General features: G+C 39.0%; 1 protein-coding gene across 1 annotated transcript in view; it reads left to right on the top strand.

The window, feature by feature from the left end:
• The first annotated feature begins 1,135 nt into the window (after positions 1-1,135).
• LOC126336262 (dynein axonemal heavy chain 3) overlaps positions 1,136-17,493 on the top strand; it is a 1,127,841-nt gene continuing 1,111,483 nt past the window's right edge. The window contains exons 1-2 of the mRNA XM_049999758.1: positions 1,136-1,313; positions 6,106-6,339. Coding sequence (XP_049855715.1) covers positions 6,157-6,339 — 183 coding nt within the window. The 5' untranslated portion in view covers positions 1,136-1,313; positions 6,106-6,156. The remainder of the gene's footprint in view (positions 1,314-6,105; positions 6,340-17,493) is intronic.

Here is a 17,493-nt window from a genome sequence, read left to right on the forward strand (position 1 = left end):
AGCAGGAAATACCGTACAAGGGATACAAAAACGAAGGCGTGGCGTTTAGATGCCAGAGCGTCAGGAAAACCATGATACCTCACGAAAAAATTTTCGTATTTATATGAAACAAAAACTGTTTTACGCAGGAAATAGCGGACATTTCAAATACCGGTACGCAAAAATTTAAAAATAGATGTTTTGAGCACGTTTGCCTTCCGTCTCCTCTTAAACAGAATATATTTTTATGAGACATGTAAAACTGTTATGACTGGAGACTGAATACGTTGAGCGATGGAATAAAAACATTTATAAAGCATACTGAGTCATCAACAAGCACAAAAGAAAATTTCTGTAACCATCAGGGAAGTACCGGTACCGTATATTGGTAAAGCGTATGGTACTGTGTATTTATGAGCTTGAATATAATACAGATTCTGATCTGAATCTGCGCCTTTTGTGTGATGCAGCTGGGTAAATTTAATCTAAGAGAAGAGCATAGCTAGTCTTTTAACAGGTACAATCAGTGATAGTGGGACTGCTTCTCTCGTGTAGAAACGTTTACGTATCCTAAAAAAATAAAATAAATTCTAGTCTCTGATCTGATGCAGATTTCACTAATTTCACAAGTAGTATCAGTTATATAGGAAGAAAGTGTAGAGGTAACCCATTTTAACAGCCGGTCTACATAATCTTGTTAATAAAAGTAATTGTCTCGTCTCTTGGGCGCGATATTTGGGAACAGAATTCTTTTAGGAAGAAATCTACTCATAAAACTCATGTAGCCTATATTGTATGTTGTACAAGCCCGAGTTCAACCTGACAGCGAAATATATTTTAGTCTGATATTCACGCTCTTAATTGGTCTGTATCATCAATTAAGTTACTGGTGGTAGGTTTCATGCAGAGGAATTGAGAAGAAATGTAGGTTACAGCCGTACAAAATATGGCTACGCTACATGTTATTTTGGGAGCGATTTAACTTTATACAATCTGTCAATCAAAAGTTAAGCCAAGATAGTTCTTCGATTGACGAATGATAGTGAGAGCACACACTGATAGATCGTAGTTTTGTATTCTATGTTCCAGTCAGACAGGCGTAATATCACTCGTGCATAGCATTCGCGATTGTTATGTATATGTGTGCGCTTATAACGCTGTAAATGAGGAGAAACATTTGCTGCACTGCTCCATCAATGAATTTGTTGACGCGACGTCTGTGTTGCCATGTTACTTAGTAAACAGTATGTCTTCCAAATATTTGATACAGTACATCTTTTTAATGCGCATTTGTGAAGAATAATCTTTCTTTGACCAACTGCTTTATTTTAGCAGTAAGTACACGAATACATTTAGAAATAGTGTGCAGATGCCATTAACTATTAAATATAGGTCTGGAAGAGAAACTATGTCAAACGTGGCAGTTTTTACGACTAGAGTTTTCATGATTTTATTCCATGTAATAACAGCAGACCAGTTATAATTTGCCCCCATTCAATGCAAAATGCATTTCGTATTATTATACGACATGTGAAGAGACATCACATAATAATGATTGTTGAAACTTTGCAATGGAATGATTGGCATCTACCTCCAATTTCGATCTACTCAGCATTTTCCATGTTTCTATGGAAGTATACGATGAGCCAAACAAACCTCTGACCATTCCTCCTGTTCTTCTTTGTGTATGTTCAGTATCTCCTGTTAATCATGTTTAATATGGGGTCCCACACATTTGAATAATAATCTTAGGTGGAGCACAAAAATGATTCTTAAGCAGTCTATTGCAGACTGGCCGCATTTTCCTAGTCTCCTGCCAGCAAACCAAATTCTGTCACCTGTGTTACTTATGCCTGAGTCTATATGTCATTCAATTTGAAATCCCTACAAATTTCTACATACAGGTATTTGCATTAGTTGACTGACTCTAATTGTGAATCGTCAAAACTGTTACCATGGGTATATGAAATGAAATGCTTTATTTTTATGTTTTTGAACATTTAAAACAAGCTGACATCTGTCACACCATTTATAAATCTTATCAAGATCTGTCTGGATGTTTGTGCAACTATTATCCTAAAGGTAACTGAATCATATGCAGAAAGTCTGACCTGTCGGCCAGGTCGCTAATATATGATATGAACACTTAGGATCCCAACATACTTGCCGGGGACATGCATGAAGTTATTTCCACTTTCCATCCAAGCTGACATGCTGTGTCTGACATACCAAGACATTCCCAATCCAGTCACAAACGTAATACACTTGGTTAATAATTGTTTGCGTGGTACTGAGTCAAATACATTTCAGAAGTAAGAAGTATTGAATGCAACTGATTGTCTTGATCTATGATGAGAAAAGTGCAAGTCAGGTTTTGAATATCAGTGTTTATGAAATTCATCCTCTTTTGCATGAAGTAGGCCATTCTGTTCAAGATATTTCATTATGTTTCAGTTCATGATATGTTCAGGATTCTATAACAGATGGATATCAGATGACAGTTTTGTGGATCATTTCTGTTATCCATCGTTTGGACAGTTGTAATTTGTGCTTTCTTTGAATCAATGGACATTTATTTTTTTGTGGGGGTGGGTGGTAGTTGGGAGGGAGGGACTATGCGTATTATGGTGAAATAACATTAACTCAGCAGCAAATTCTGTGTACACTAAGGCAGGGATTCCATCAGGCCCTGCAACCTAATCTAGTATTAGTGATTTCAGTTGGCAACATCAATACACTTAATATTGTATTGCTTCAGGGCTGGAATAGGAAGTAATGAGTGAGTGCATGGGGAAAGTCTTATTCTGGGAATGATTACAAGGATAGGAACCTTGGAGTAAAACTCACAAATCCTTATCCTTCACCCCTCTTCCTTCCCCTTCAACCCTTCTGCCAGAAGAAGGAGCAAATGATTTCAAAAGCTTGCAAACTGTAATACATTTTATACATGTGTTCTCCTGCCACAACTTGGTGAGTAGACTTGTTTATCTACTTAATTACTTACAGTACGTAAGGGAAGATTTATCCCCAAAATCAAGCAGTTAGTCACCTGCAAAGGACCAGTTCAAACCCGGTTGAAACATCAGCATTTTAGTTGTTTTGATGTTTCATAATGATGCAAATTAAAACTCAAAATGATTTTATTCAAATTGATACTGGCCATGGAAACCTACAAACTTACATTTATGAATATTCTTTAGACGTTATTATGAAAAGGATGGGTTGCTAGTCACCCTCTAGCTGAGATGTTGAGTCACAGGCAGGCGTGACAGAAAACCTACTAAATACATTAAACTTTTGACCAGAAGGTCTTCTTCTGATATAGGCAAAACACACACACACACACACACACACACACACACACACACACACACACACACACACATTCACAAAAACACAGCTCAGTTGCATGAATGTGTGTGTGTGTGTGTGTGTGTGTGTGTGTGTGTGTGTGTGTGTGTGTGTGTGTGTGTGCGCGCGTGCATGGTCTTTTTGGAGTGAAAGCTTACATGTTTAGCAGTCTTTTCATTATGTCTGCTGCGAATCAACATCTGCGCTGTTTGCTGAGTAGCGATCTATTCTTATCATAACACTGTCAGTATTCCATCCTGGGTTTTCCATTGTTTGAATATTATTTTCCATCTTTTTGATCTTGATTGAGTTTGACTCAAATTGTGAAATGCTTGTGCATCCATAGGTTTTCATTGTATTTGTATTTTTAATGGCTTCAGAACTGTCCTTCATAAATTTCATGTTTGTTCTTGAGAGTCTACATTCACATGTGATTTGTAACAGAAATCCATTTCTACATTCTAAGACATAAATGTTTAATCATTTATGTTTGTACTTTGTGTGCAGTGTAGTTCTTCATAATTTTTAAATAATTTATTAAAAACAAAGATTCCAAGACTTACCAAGCGGGAAAGTGCCGGCAGACAGGCACAATGAACAAAACACACAAACACACACACAGAATTACTAGCTTTCGCAACCGATGGTTGCTTCTTCAGGAAAGAGGGAAGGAGAGGGAAAGACGAAAGGATGTGGGTTTTAAGGGAGAGGATAAGGAGTCATTCCAATCCCGGGAGCGGAAAGACTTCCCTTAGGGGGAAAAATGGACAGGTGTACACTCGCGCACACACACACACACACACACACACACACACATATCCATCCGCACATACACAGACACAAGCAGACATATTTTTAAATAATTTCTTTCATATGGCTCACTTAACCACAAGTAGTTCACAGTTACCAGTCTTACATTAATTTTAAAGCACTTTTCATGCAAAAATCATTTACAAAATTTGTACTGGAAATCATTCCTGACTTACATAACTGCAATTATTACTACTTTTAACTTCACTGTTACTAGAGCAGTTTACTTCTAGCACTCTGATTGGTGCCACCTTCAAAAGACATGAAGTCTCCTTGTCTGATTACTGTTTCAGGCGTATGTTCCTCATGTTTATGTAACTTAACTGATTTCAGAGAACACTGTTAGGTATTTATTTCAGAATATTTGTATATTATGGGAATAAAAGTAATCAGTTAACGCAATAGCTCACCAAATCTTCTCAGAGGCAATTTTCCATTGAAACACTTCACTCACCAAAAGGCAATAAATGGAATAGAATGCTTCCCTGAAGTGTATTCATTAACTACATGAGAATAATGGAAATTTCTGGGTGGGGCAATACGTAAAATAAGGGAAAGATAACCACTCACCTATAACAGTTATGTGTGAATGTGTATACTGTTGCTGGAAAATGAGCTAGTGCTCGAAGGATAGTAAGAATGCTGCTTTCTGTTAGGTTACTGTGCTCCATGCATTGACCCATTTATGAATTGCAGATTGTTATTATGAACTGTGCTAAAGTTCGAATGATTTGAGTTCAAAATGTCCAGAAAAAGATTTCTCATATTTATTTTTGGTGGATCACATGTTTTTCGTGAAGAGCATGATGACTTTGTATTTACTACCTACTTCTCATCATATTCTGAAAGTGACTACTGGAGGAACACCCAAATTTTCCTTGAAAATTATTCAATGGACCTCAAACGAATTGATCTCCATTAAATGACTTGCCTTTGTACCTCCCAGAATGTTCATCTGAATGATAACAACCCCCAAGATGTTTATTCTGTAGTAATCTCCATTGTTCTGACTTTTTATTTTATTTTGAGTTCTGGCATCTCAGTACTTAGATGTACAGATATTCTACAAGAAAACCTATTTTATGTTTATAGGACAGCCACAAATAGAAATCAATATTTTTTATTTTAGAATGAAAACACTATTGCTTGTGACCTGTGGCTGTCCTACAAACTTAATATCAAGTCACTGTTTCCCCTTCAGGTAATACGTACTCTTGTGAAACCTATTTTAAGTTAACTTATCTCCTAAATAGGACCAAAACATTATTGGAATCTTCATTTTTAAATTTATTCATTGGCTTTTGGGGCATGCCCATACAGCCATCTCAATATATGACGATACAATACAACACAACACACAGTCCCCAAGTGGGGGAAATCTTGCACCTGGCTGGGAATTGAATCTGGGCCTCTTTGGTTAGCCATCTGCTGCGCTGACTGCACAGCTACTGAGGCAGACATTGGAAACTACTTTAAACTAACAGATATTACCAATTTCTATATGCGTAAGCTGCTATTTTCTCATGTATGCTTTACAGAATCAAAATAAATTGCCTGTCTTAATTAAGCTGACTTTTATATTAGGCCTATCTGTCAGCAATGAAAAAAGTTATAGTTTAAAGAAAATGTACTGTAACTCTTGCTGTTTTTAATAGGCCACTTTTTAAGTGATTAGTTCTCGATTTTTTTCAAACTGTTGCATCCTTGAGCCCTCGGTTTGCGATGTACGCTCCCCAGATGATGGCTGATGCTACAGATAATACTTTATTAATAATTATAGTACAGAGTTACATCTCCAGTTAAAGTTACATTCTCAGCAAGTACACCAGGTCCTTTCATCCATTCATGTATTTTTTCATCATTACTAACTTTACAACACGAGCATATATACAATGTAAACAGCATATTACTATATACATAACTAGGTCTAGACTGCGACTTAGCATCTGTTTTTTTGATTTTCAGGAAATATATTTTCCATGGACTAATATCTCTGGCTACTTCTTCAAACGAAAGATGATTGGAAATAAGCTGACAAGAGACAAGCTCTCCACTCGTCGCTGTTATTTGCCTGCACCAAACTTACCTGTTGTTGATACAGATCCTCCCTCAAAACTTGTTGAGACTGTAGTTGAGCACGATGCTTTTCCTCCACTTATGCATCCCAATACAGGCTACACAAAATCAGTGCCATACAGGGTGAGTGTATTTTTATTTAGTAAAGTATTACAGTGAATATAGTTGTGCCTGTAAAAATCGGCAATCTGTTGTGGAGTAATGCTGTACTTTTGATTAATAGGTATGACTTTTGTACTGAGGTTAGTCAAACTATTACGCCTCTTGCTTGTTTATATTTTTTTACCAGAAAAATTGGGCATTCCTGAATAAGAAACACCCTGTGTAATATGTCCTTGTACTCAGGTTAATAGAGAACATTATTTATGTCTGTCTTGTACGGTTGCATTGAAATGCAAATTATTTGCCTATCCTAATACATGTCGTGCCAATTTGACATTTGTTGTATGCTGCCTTCGAGGTGTAGGAATTTTAATGGCAGCTGTGAATCTAAAATGTGGCAATGCTTTTTAATTTATTGTACCCAAAAATAATCATTTTCTGAGGTAGTTTTTGTTCGACAATCAACTGTATTATGTAACTCCTTGCAATAAAAAGGCTAATCTGAATTTAGCAGATTCAGAGTTTTTATTGGTCATTGAGCATTATTACATACAATAGACTTCGTCAGTTCACTTAACCTATTAATTTTACAAAATAAATGTTTACATATTTAAGTTGATATTGGGCATTTTTAAAAATTCTTCTAATGAATAGAATGGATTAGTTAACAAGAAGTTATGTACATTTTTTTTTAAATTATTTGTCAGGCTTGATTGATGCATTCTTAGACAATTTGTTATATATTTTAATTGCCATATACTTATGACTATTGGTAGTTTTAGCTAATCTGTTTTGTGGCTACAGCAGAGAAGTACAGGTGCTTGTATAGTAGTCATGCCTTTGATTTGTTACACTTAAATTAGGTAGTTCAGCAAGTATGTAGTTAACCCTGTCAAGAATATATAAATTAATAACTGTTAAAATTCTATATTGAATGAACAATGGTTTACAATGTGTCCTATTATCTACCTTAGCCATTGCTCTGGTTGCTTTCTTCTGGATCACCATAATTTCATTTATTTTAGACTGTTGTCAAGTATGATACCTAAAACTTTACCTTTTGTTTTTCTATTTTTGTACTCTTTGATAGACTAAACCATATAATCTGGGTCTTTTCCTGATTTAATAGTAGACCATTTGCATTAAACCATGATGTTGCATTTTATTTTGCCTATTTCGTATCACTTACAAGGTTATCAAATACATGGTTTACAGACAGAAAAGTTGTATCATCTGCATACATATACGTCTTTACATCTATATTTCCTGGTAAGTCATTTGTGTGTACAAGGAAGAGAAGTGGTCCCAATTTAGATCCTTGCGGCACTCCGTGTTGAACCTCGAGTGTGTTTGACAGATGAATTCCTGAACTCACCACCTGTTTCCTTTTATTGAGGTATGATTGGATGAGTTTTAAACTTCTATCACATATTACATAATACTCTATTTTAGAGAGCAAAAGTGAGTGGTCAACACAGTCAAAGGCCTTGCTCAGATCACATACGGTTACCTGTGTGGGAACATGGTCCTCGAATGCTGCCAAAATGTCACGTATAGCTGATCTTCCTTTTCTGTAGCCAATCTGTGATGCAATTAACATATCATTTAGTTCTTGGTACTTCTACATCTGCTGATATATTATGCTTTCAAAGACTTTACCTAGTACTGGAATTAGTGAAGTTGGTCTGTAGTTTGCAGGATCTGATTTGATACCCTTCTTAAAGACTGGAGTCGCCTTGGATAGTTTGAGAGGATCAAGAAAAACCCTTTCTATGAGCCACAGGTTTATAGAATACGTTAATGGTGCTGCAATGTATGATTTCTTTCAATAGATTGTTTGACATATTAAAAATATCTCTAATGTATGAATTTTTCATTTCTTTGACTATTTTAAGAACTTCATGTTGCCATACCTCTTTGAAGTGTTTCAATGATGATGTGGCCTTGTTATGATTTAGATTTGCTCTCTTAAGATAATCTATATGTGTTACATTGGGTTTACTGATAAACTCTTTGATATCATTAGCACAGCTTACAAAATATTTGTTGAATGTATCTGCTGGTATTGGGACTGTCTTATCAAAGTTTCTGACTTCACCTTTAACAGTATTAATTACTGACCAGGTTGTTTTGCATTGGTTTTAACTATTTTTATGAGATTTGTGTTGTATCTTTGTTTCACCAATTGTAACTCTTCCTTATACAGTTTCTTAGTGTTTTTTTGAAGATCCTTAATTTAATTAGAATTATTTACTTTGCCAAGGCACTTCAACAGTAGTAGCTTATTGTTTAGATTCTCCAATTCTTTGGTGTACCACAATTTACCCTTTCTTGTTTTATGATATTTCTTTTGAGCAAGATGGGCTTTTAAAGTACTCATTAAGTAATTGTGGAATGTTTCATAAACTGTTTGACCACTGGATACACAGTGTATTTCATTGTTTTGTATTTTCAAATATTAGATTCTCTGAACACTCACTGGCAGTACTCTGAAGAAATGAAAATTGTGCGGATAGGTCTAGACCTCATATTGATCACCCAATTTGTGTTGTCATTGATGTGATGGCCTACAGTGTGAAGACTGGTTCGATGGCACTCTCCATGACACTCTGATATGCACCAGCCTCTTCATCTTCGAATAATTACTGCAACTTACATGTTTATGAATCTGTTTACTGTATTCACCTCATGGTCTCCTAATACAATTTTTACCCCCCACACTTCACTCCCGTACTAAATTGGTTATCCCTTGGTGTCTCTGAATGTATCCTATCAATCAGTTTCTTCTTCTAGTCATGTTGTGATACAAAATTTCTTTCCTCCCAAATTCTGTTCAGTACCACCTCATTAGTTACGTGATACAGCCATCTAATTTTCAGCATTCTTGTCTACCACCACATTTCAAAAGGTGCTATTGCCTTCTTGACTAAACTGTTTATTGTCCATATTTCACTTCTATACACGACTACACTCTGAACAAATACTTTCAGAGAAGACTTCCTGATACCTGAATCTATATTCAATGTTAGTAAATTTTTCATCTTCAGAAACAATTCTCTTGTCATTGACAGTCTAAAAATTTTATATCCTCATTTTGCTGCACAGATGGCAAAACTCGCCTGCCACTTTTAATGTTTTGTTTCCTAATCTAATTCCTTCTGCATCACCTGACTTAATTAGACTACATTCCGTTATCCTTGTTTTGCTCATGTTGATGTTCACCTTATATCTTCCTTTCAAGGTGTTGTCTATTCCATTTTACTGCTCTTCCAAGTCCTTTGCTGTGTGTGAAATAATTACAATGTCATTGGCAAACTGAAAGTTCTTACTTCTTCTCCCTGAACTTTAATTCAGACTCCAAATTTTTCTTTGGTTTCCTTTACTGGCTGCTCAATGTACGGATTGAACAAGATTGGGGTTTGGCTACAACCCTGTCTCACTCCCTTTGATGCCCCTCAACTATTATAACTGCTATCTGGTTTCTGTTCAAGTTATAAATAGCTTTTCACTCACTGTATTTTTTACCCAAATAGCTTTCCAGTCATTGTATTTTTGACCCCTGCAATCTTCAGAACTTCAAAGAAAGTATTCCAGTCAACATTGTCAAAAGTTTTCTCTAAGTCCACAAATGCTATGAACTAGGTTTGCCTTTCCTTAACCTATCTCCTAAGATATGTTGTTGGGTCCGTAGTGCCTCACATGTTCCTACAATTCTGTGGAATCCAAACTGATCTTACCCAAGGTCAGCATCTATCAGTTTATTATTCTTCTGTAATGAATTCGTGTTCTTCAAACTTTGTTAATAGAGTTCTCGGGGTAGTTCATGTCTGTCTTCTCTTCCAGTTCAGTTCCTTTAGTATCCCTGTAACACTCTCCCACAGATCAAACAAACCTATTACTATTATTGCTGCCCTACTCTGTATACGTTCAATATTCCCTTTAATCCTATTTGGTACCAGTCCCACATATTTACATGTACATTTATACTGTGCAAGCCGCCCAATGGTGTGTGGCGGAGGGCACTTTATGTGCCACTGTCATTACCTCCCTATCCTGTTCCAGTCGCGTATGGTTCGTGGGAAGAATGACTGCCAGAAAGCCTCCGTTCGCTCTTGAATCTCTCTTAATTTTACGTTCGTGATCTCCACGGGAGGTGTAAGTAGGGGGAAGCAATATTATTCGATACCTCATCCAGAAACGGACCCTCTCGAAACGTGTACAGCAAGCTACACTGCGATGCAGAGTGCTTCTCTTGCAGAGTTTGCACTTGAGTTTGCTAAACATCTCCGTAACGCTGTCACGCTCACCAAATAACCCTGTGACGAAATGCGCTGCTCTTCTTTGGATCTTCTCTATCTCCTCCGACAACCGGACCTGATACAGATCCCGCACTGATGAGCAATACTCAAGTATAGGTCGAACGAGTGTTTTGTAAGCCACTTCCTTTGTTGATGGACTACATTTCCTAAGGACTCCTCAACCTGGTATCCGCGTTACCAACAATTAATTTTATATGATCATTCCACTTCAAATCATTCAGCACGCACACTCCCAGATATTTTACAGAAGTAACTGCTACCATTGTTTGTTCCGTTATCATATAATCATACAATAAAGGATCCTTCTTTCTGTGTATTTGCAATACATTACATTTGCCTATGTTAAGGGTCAGTTGCCACTCCCTGCACCAAGCACCTATCCGCTGCAGATCTTCCTGCATTTCGCTGCAATTTTCTAATGCTGCAACTTCTCTGTATACTACAGCATCATCTGCGAAAAGCCCTTTCTGTACTTGCCCGAGGCCATCTAACCTAAAAAACCGCCCAGTCCATGCCACACAACCTCTGCTACCCGTGTAGCCCCCCTGCTGTGTGTAGTGGACTCCTGACCTATCCAGCGGAAACTCCACCACCCTATGGCACAACTCGGGGAATCTGCAGCCCACACGGTCGCAGAATTGTCTTAGCCTCTGATTCAGACCATCCACTCGGCTCTGTATCAAAGGACTGCAGTCAATCCTGTCAACGATGCTGCAGGTGGTGGGCTCTGCTTTCATCCCGCTATTGAGACTGCCAGTCTTCACCAAATCAGATAGCCGCTGGAAGCCAGAGAGCATTTCCTCCGATCCATAGCGACACACATCATTGGTGCTGACATGAGCAACCATCTGCAGATGGGTGCACCTTGTACCCTTCATTGGCATCCAGAAGGACCTTTTCCACATCCGGAATCCCCCCCCCCCCCCCCCCCTCCCTGTATGCACAAGGAGTGCACATTGGTTTTCTTTCCCTCTCTTGCTGCCACATCCCTAAATCCCTAAGGGGCCCCACTACGCACCTGACATTTGAGCTCCCTACTACCAGTAAGCCCACCCTCTGCGACCGCCCGGATCTTGCAGACTGAGGGGCAACCTCTGGAACAGGACAAGCAGCCATGTCCGACTGAAGATCACTATCAGCTGGAGACAGAGCCTGAAACCGGTTCATCAGACAAACCGGAGACGCCTTCCATCAGCCCTCCGGAATGTCTTTCGCCCCCTGCCACATCTTGAGATGACCTCCCGCTCTACCACGGGTGAGGGGTCAGCCACAATGTGGGCAGTATCCTGGGCAGCCACAGCCGTAGGCCGATCTGGGTATGCGTGGGACGAGCTGGCCGTCCCCGACAAACCCCAATCTGGACCGCCACAGTAATGCCCATTGGCAACAGCCTCAAGCTGTGTGACTGAAGCCAACACTGCCTGAAGCTGACAGCAAAGGGATGCCAACTCAGCCCGCATCCGAACACAGCAATCGCAGTCCATATCCATGCTAAAAACTGTTGTGCAAAGATCGTCTGAACTAATTTACAGAGAGCACAAACAATTTGACAAAAAATTAAACAGTTATTAAAATACAAGATTGCCTAGTAAATGCAGTAATGCTACTACTTGCACACTGCTGACACACTGCTCGGCGGCAGAAGGAAACTACACGATTTCACACTATTCAGGTACTAAAGCGCGATGCTACAACTCTCAAATACTATAATATGACCAAAATTTATGAATTAAACAATGCAAATACCCAAAAACACACAAAGAAATTAAGAATTAAACTATGTAACAAATAAGTGAGCTAAGAGTACACGACTTGCTGCTGGCAGCTGCTTATCCAATGGCGGCAGGGAGTCCACTGGCTGAGCAATATTCTAGAACCGGTCACACAAGTAATTTGTAAGCAATCTTCTCTCTAAAAAATGTTACACCTATAATACCAGAGAAGGAAAGTTGCTACTCACCATATAGTGGAGCTGCTGAGTTGCAATAGGCACAACAAAAAGATTCACACAATTAAAGCTTTCGGCCATTAAGGCCTTTGTCAGCAGTAGACACACACACACACGCGCACGCAAACGCAACTTGCACACACGTCTGCAGTCTCAGAGAGCTGAATAATCAGGAAGATCCTAGGCCCAGTAGAAGAAGCTGGGGAATTCAGAAAGCAGCATAACTCAGAGCTCTACGAACATTCCGAGAGGCTCTCTGACTGTGCAATAAAAAGAAGGGTGGCTTTCTATAGCCACACTGCAAGATTGTCTCCAAACAGATTGACCAACTGTCTGTTCATCTTCTGGCAAAACAAGAAGGTTCACACCTAACAGAAATCGACTAGGACAATAAAGAGCTGGGAATAACTGATATACAGAACAGACAGCCTGTGAGACATCCTATGAAGGAAGTCCGAGAGTTTCAGGAAAAGCTCCGAAGAAAATACCACCTGGAAAGAAGAAAGGAAGGAGTCATACCAACAGAGGATGTGACAGTACTGGGCAAAGGTCAAACCCCAACAGCTGAGCAAGCGTGGTCCAAATTAGGCCCATTTGAAAAAAAGAAGAAGAAAGGAAGATACTGAAGCAGTGGAACGCGTTTTTAATTCACTGACTGGCTGATTTCAGTACAAAACAGAGTGCACAGAAGTTGAATAAATTGAAACCATTAAGCCTTTGGATCTTTATCATACATTTTGGAATCATTTAAAATACTTGAAAAATGAGTCATTTACTCATTTTTCAAAACTAAAATTATGTTAAATAAGGCTAGGTTTTGATTTTTATGAGCCTGTTATGCCATAATGTGATAATAAAACAGGTTTTCTGTATGGCAAAAATGTCATTTGTTTATAAAAATCTGTTCCTAAAAGTGGAAGCTCTCCTTTTCAGGGAATGTAGAACTATATGGTGCTAATCAACAAAAGAAAAGAATCAAAATTTTATAGATTGCTATTACTGGAAAAAATAAAAAAAAATCCGTAGATTATAAAGAAAGTTCAGAATGCTGTAGTAAAAGAACATTGACAGATAAGTCCAGATGGAGGATTTCTTTGTAATCATAAAGCAGTTATCTTTCAAATAAAAAAACCAACAAATTATCTAGAACTGTTTTAGAGATACACAATTTTAAAATTTTTTCCAAAATTGCATGTTCAGAATGGTATGGGCATTGTTATCTTTGGAGGACTGTATCTCGGAGCAGAAATTTTTTTTGGAGAAACAAAAAAATGTGTTCTTTACTTAGTTCTTCATTTTAACATATGCTAAATTCTTGAATTGATATGGACTATGCTTGCAGGACAAAGTGGCCTCAGTCCGCCTGCAGATTGGACACTGCCCCCTAAAATGTGACATTTTGCTCCAACGGTAGCATCCTCTGGGCTACGATGCCTGTGGCATGCAAATGACTGTTAGAGCCAGCCATCGAGTTGCGACATGCCGGTCTGCGTGAATAATGGTGTCCTTGCAAATTTGTGCTCTCAATTTGTGCTCTCAGGATCAGTGGCTGTGGTGGGATGTCTGAAATGTGACCCGATTGTGGAGCTCAGTTTCTGCACTTTGTGATGCTTTTAATTCTCTGTACCTGCCACCCAACAGTACTCCTGTCAACTGCATCAAAACCATACACTACATAAAAACTCTTTATGATGTTCACCTTTCTTTATTTTTCCACAACCAAGAATTCAATTAAGCATGTTGCTCCTAACGAGCACCTTGTGTAGATGCCATGTTAACATTTTACTGTCTGAAAAAATTAAAACTTAAAAAAAGTAATCTGTATGTACTGGCCCTGTGCTCAAAAACAGTTCACCTGCACAGGTATGATACAAACTTGCAGCACATGGCATTAAGGGGCTAATGGTCCACTACGGCTTGGAATGATTCGAAACTCCTCACACGTGCTGAATAAACATCAGATTTCAAGCATCTAAAACAAAATATCCATACACCGGTTTATGTTAACAGATGTAGAAAAATTGGGGCAAACTTTTGTCATGTCTGGGCACCTACAGGGTGTTTCAAAAATGACCGGTATATTTGAAACAGCAATAAAAACTAAATGAGCAGCGATAGAAATATACCGTTTCTTGCAATATGCTTGGGACAACAGTACATTTTCAGGCGGACAAACTTTCGAAATTACAGTAGTTACAATTTTCAACAACAGATGGCGCTGCAAGTGATGTGAAAGATATAGAAGACAATGCAGTCTGTGGGTGCGCCATTCTGTACGTCGTCTTTCTGCTGTAAGCGTGAGCTGTTCACAACATGCAAGTGTGCTGTGGACAACATGGTTTATTCCTTAGAACAGAGGATTTTTCTGGTGTTGGAATTCCACCACCTAGAACACAGTGTTGTTGCAACAAGACGAAGTTTTCAACGGAGGTTTAATGCAACCAAAGGACCGAAAAGCGATACAATAAAGGATCTGTTTGAAAAATTTCAACAGACTGCGAGCGTGACGGATGAACGTGCTGGAAAGGTAGGGCGACCGCGTACGGCAACCACAGAGGGCAACGCGCAGCTAGTGCAGCAGGTGATCCAACAGCGGCCTCGGGTTTCCATTCGCCGTGTTGCAGCTGCGGTCCAAATGACGCCAACGTCCACGTATCGTCTCATGCGCCACAGTTTACACCTCTATCCATACAAAATTCAAACGCGGCAACCCCTCAGCGCCGCTACCATTGCTGCACGAGAGACATTCGCTAACGATATAGTGCACAGGATTGATGATGGCGATATGCATGTGGGCAGCATTTGGTTTACTGACGAAGCTTATTTTTACCTGGACGGCTTCGTCAATAAACAGAACTGGCGTATATGGGGAACCGAAGAGCCCCATGTTGCAGTCCCATCGTCCCTGCATCCTCAAAAAGTACTCGTCTGGGCCGCCATTTCTTCCAAAGGAATCCTTGGCCCATTTTTCAGATCCGAAACGACTACTGCATCATGCTATCTGGACATTCTTCGTGAATTTGTGGCAGTACAAACTGCCTTAGACGACACTGCGAACACCTTGTGGTTTATGGAAGATGGTGCCCGGCCACATCGCACGACTGACGTCTTTAATTTCCTGAATGAATATTTCGATGATCATGTGATTGCTTTGGGCTATCCGAAACATACAGGAGGAGATGTGGATTGGCCTCCCTATTCGCCAGACATGAACCCCTGTGACTTTTTTCTGTGGGGACACTTGAAAGACCAGGTGTACCGCCAGAATCCAGAAACAATTGAACAGCTGAAGCAGTACATCTCATCTGCATGTGAAGCCATTCCGCCAGACACGTTGTCAAAGGTTTCGGGTAATGTCATTCAGAGACTACGCAATATTATTGCTACGCATGGTGGATATGTGGAAAATACCGTACTATAGAGTTTCCCAGACCGCAGCGCCATCTGTTGTTGACAATTGTAACTACTGTAATTTCTAAAGTTTGTCTGCCTGGAAATGTACTGTTATCCCAAGCATATTGCAACAAATGGTGTATTTATATCGCCGCTTGTTTAGTTAGTATTGCCGTTTCAAATATACCGGTCATTTTTGAAACACCTTGTACTTTACCTACAACTAGTTTTGTGCGACCATTCCACTTTAGGTCCAGATGGGTACTGCAGTGCTAGATATTGTGTGGATTTTACTGTTTGCTGCATCTGTTTACCTGTAACTGTCTGTATGTATGGTCAGGTGCTTTTCCCAGTACCAGTTGTTGATCCACCACAGGTCTTCGTGCGCTAGGATACAATTTTCTGGCATTGTGACTTTGTTGTGTAACCGAAGAATAGAAGACATTTATTTTGACTAATTAACTTGTGGCAAACTATATCACAACTCTTTGAAATTGATGGCCATATGAGAAAGAAATATTGGTCTTTTTTTGTTCAAGCTGCAACTGTTATCTTCTTATTTCTTGGTGACTCTCCTTATCCTGAGGTCCAAAGATGTGACTCCAAGACTCATCACTTAAGCACATTGTTAAATAAGCACCTTCATCTTACTCTTCTCAACATTAAAAACATCAGAAAGTGCTATTTTTTGTGCTTTTATTCGTTTCAGTCATTAGTTAGGATACTCATTATGCATTAACTTATTGAGACTTTGACTTTTTAATATTTCACCAGACATTCCGTACAGATGTACAAGGAGTATAATTCAGGTGTAGATAGTGTGGTGTATAGTTATGGGATGACTTATGGCTCTCAAAGTAAAACAATCATTAACTGGTCCATTTTTTTGGGAGCTTCTACCTGTACTGTGTATTATTCTTGTCCAGAAATATTAGCCTTTTTTATTGATTAACCATTTTTAACTAGTTTACTCTGCTGTCAAAATGAAACTCATTTATTCCCATAAAAAACATTCAGAGGATTGGATGGACAACTGGTAAGCCCGTGTACCCAACTATCAAAGAGTGCTAAGATGGCTATCCCATGAAAGCAACTGAAGAGTTGACTAAAAGTGAGGGGGCCAGCAGAAAAAAAGCGCTAACTCTCAGTTTAGTAAGGATTAATGTGATCACTTTGTCTGTTGTGTTTCTGAATGGGCCACATACTGGTAGCAAGTACTTCCACACGTGTCACGAGAGTGAACCTTTTGCTATATGAGTTCACTTCTTCCACCCTCCACATCCCTAAAAATTTCCTCCAGCCTCCACTGCTCTCGAACGACCACCCCTTAATACTCTTGTCAACCTGCCAAAACTCTGATACCTGTGGAAGTCTCTGTACTTTCTAAAGACCTCACCTGTAGCCCTAAACCTAAGTCAGCTATGCTGGGCTGTAAAAGACCTTTTTTTCTTTAATTGTTCCCTATAGTGGAAGCACTTCTTCACCACACATCCCACTGGCAACAGCCAACCAAAA

Source organism: Schistocerca gregaria, chromosome 2 (genome assembly GCF_023897955.1).
Source record: "Schistocerca gregaria isolate iqSchGreg1 chromosome 2, iqSchGreg1.2, whole genome shotgun sequence".
NCBI lineage: Eukaryota > Metazoa > Arthropoda > Insecta > Orthoptera > Acrididae > Schistocerca > Schistocerca gregaria.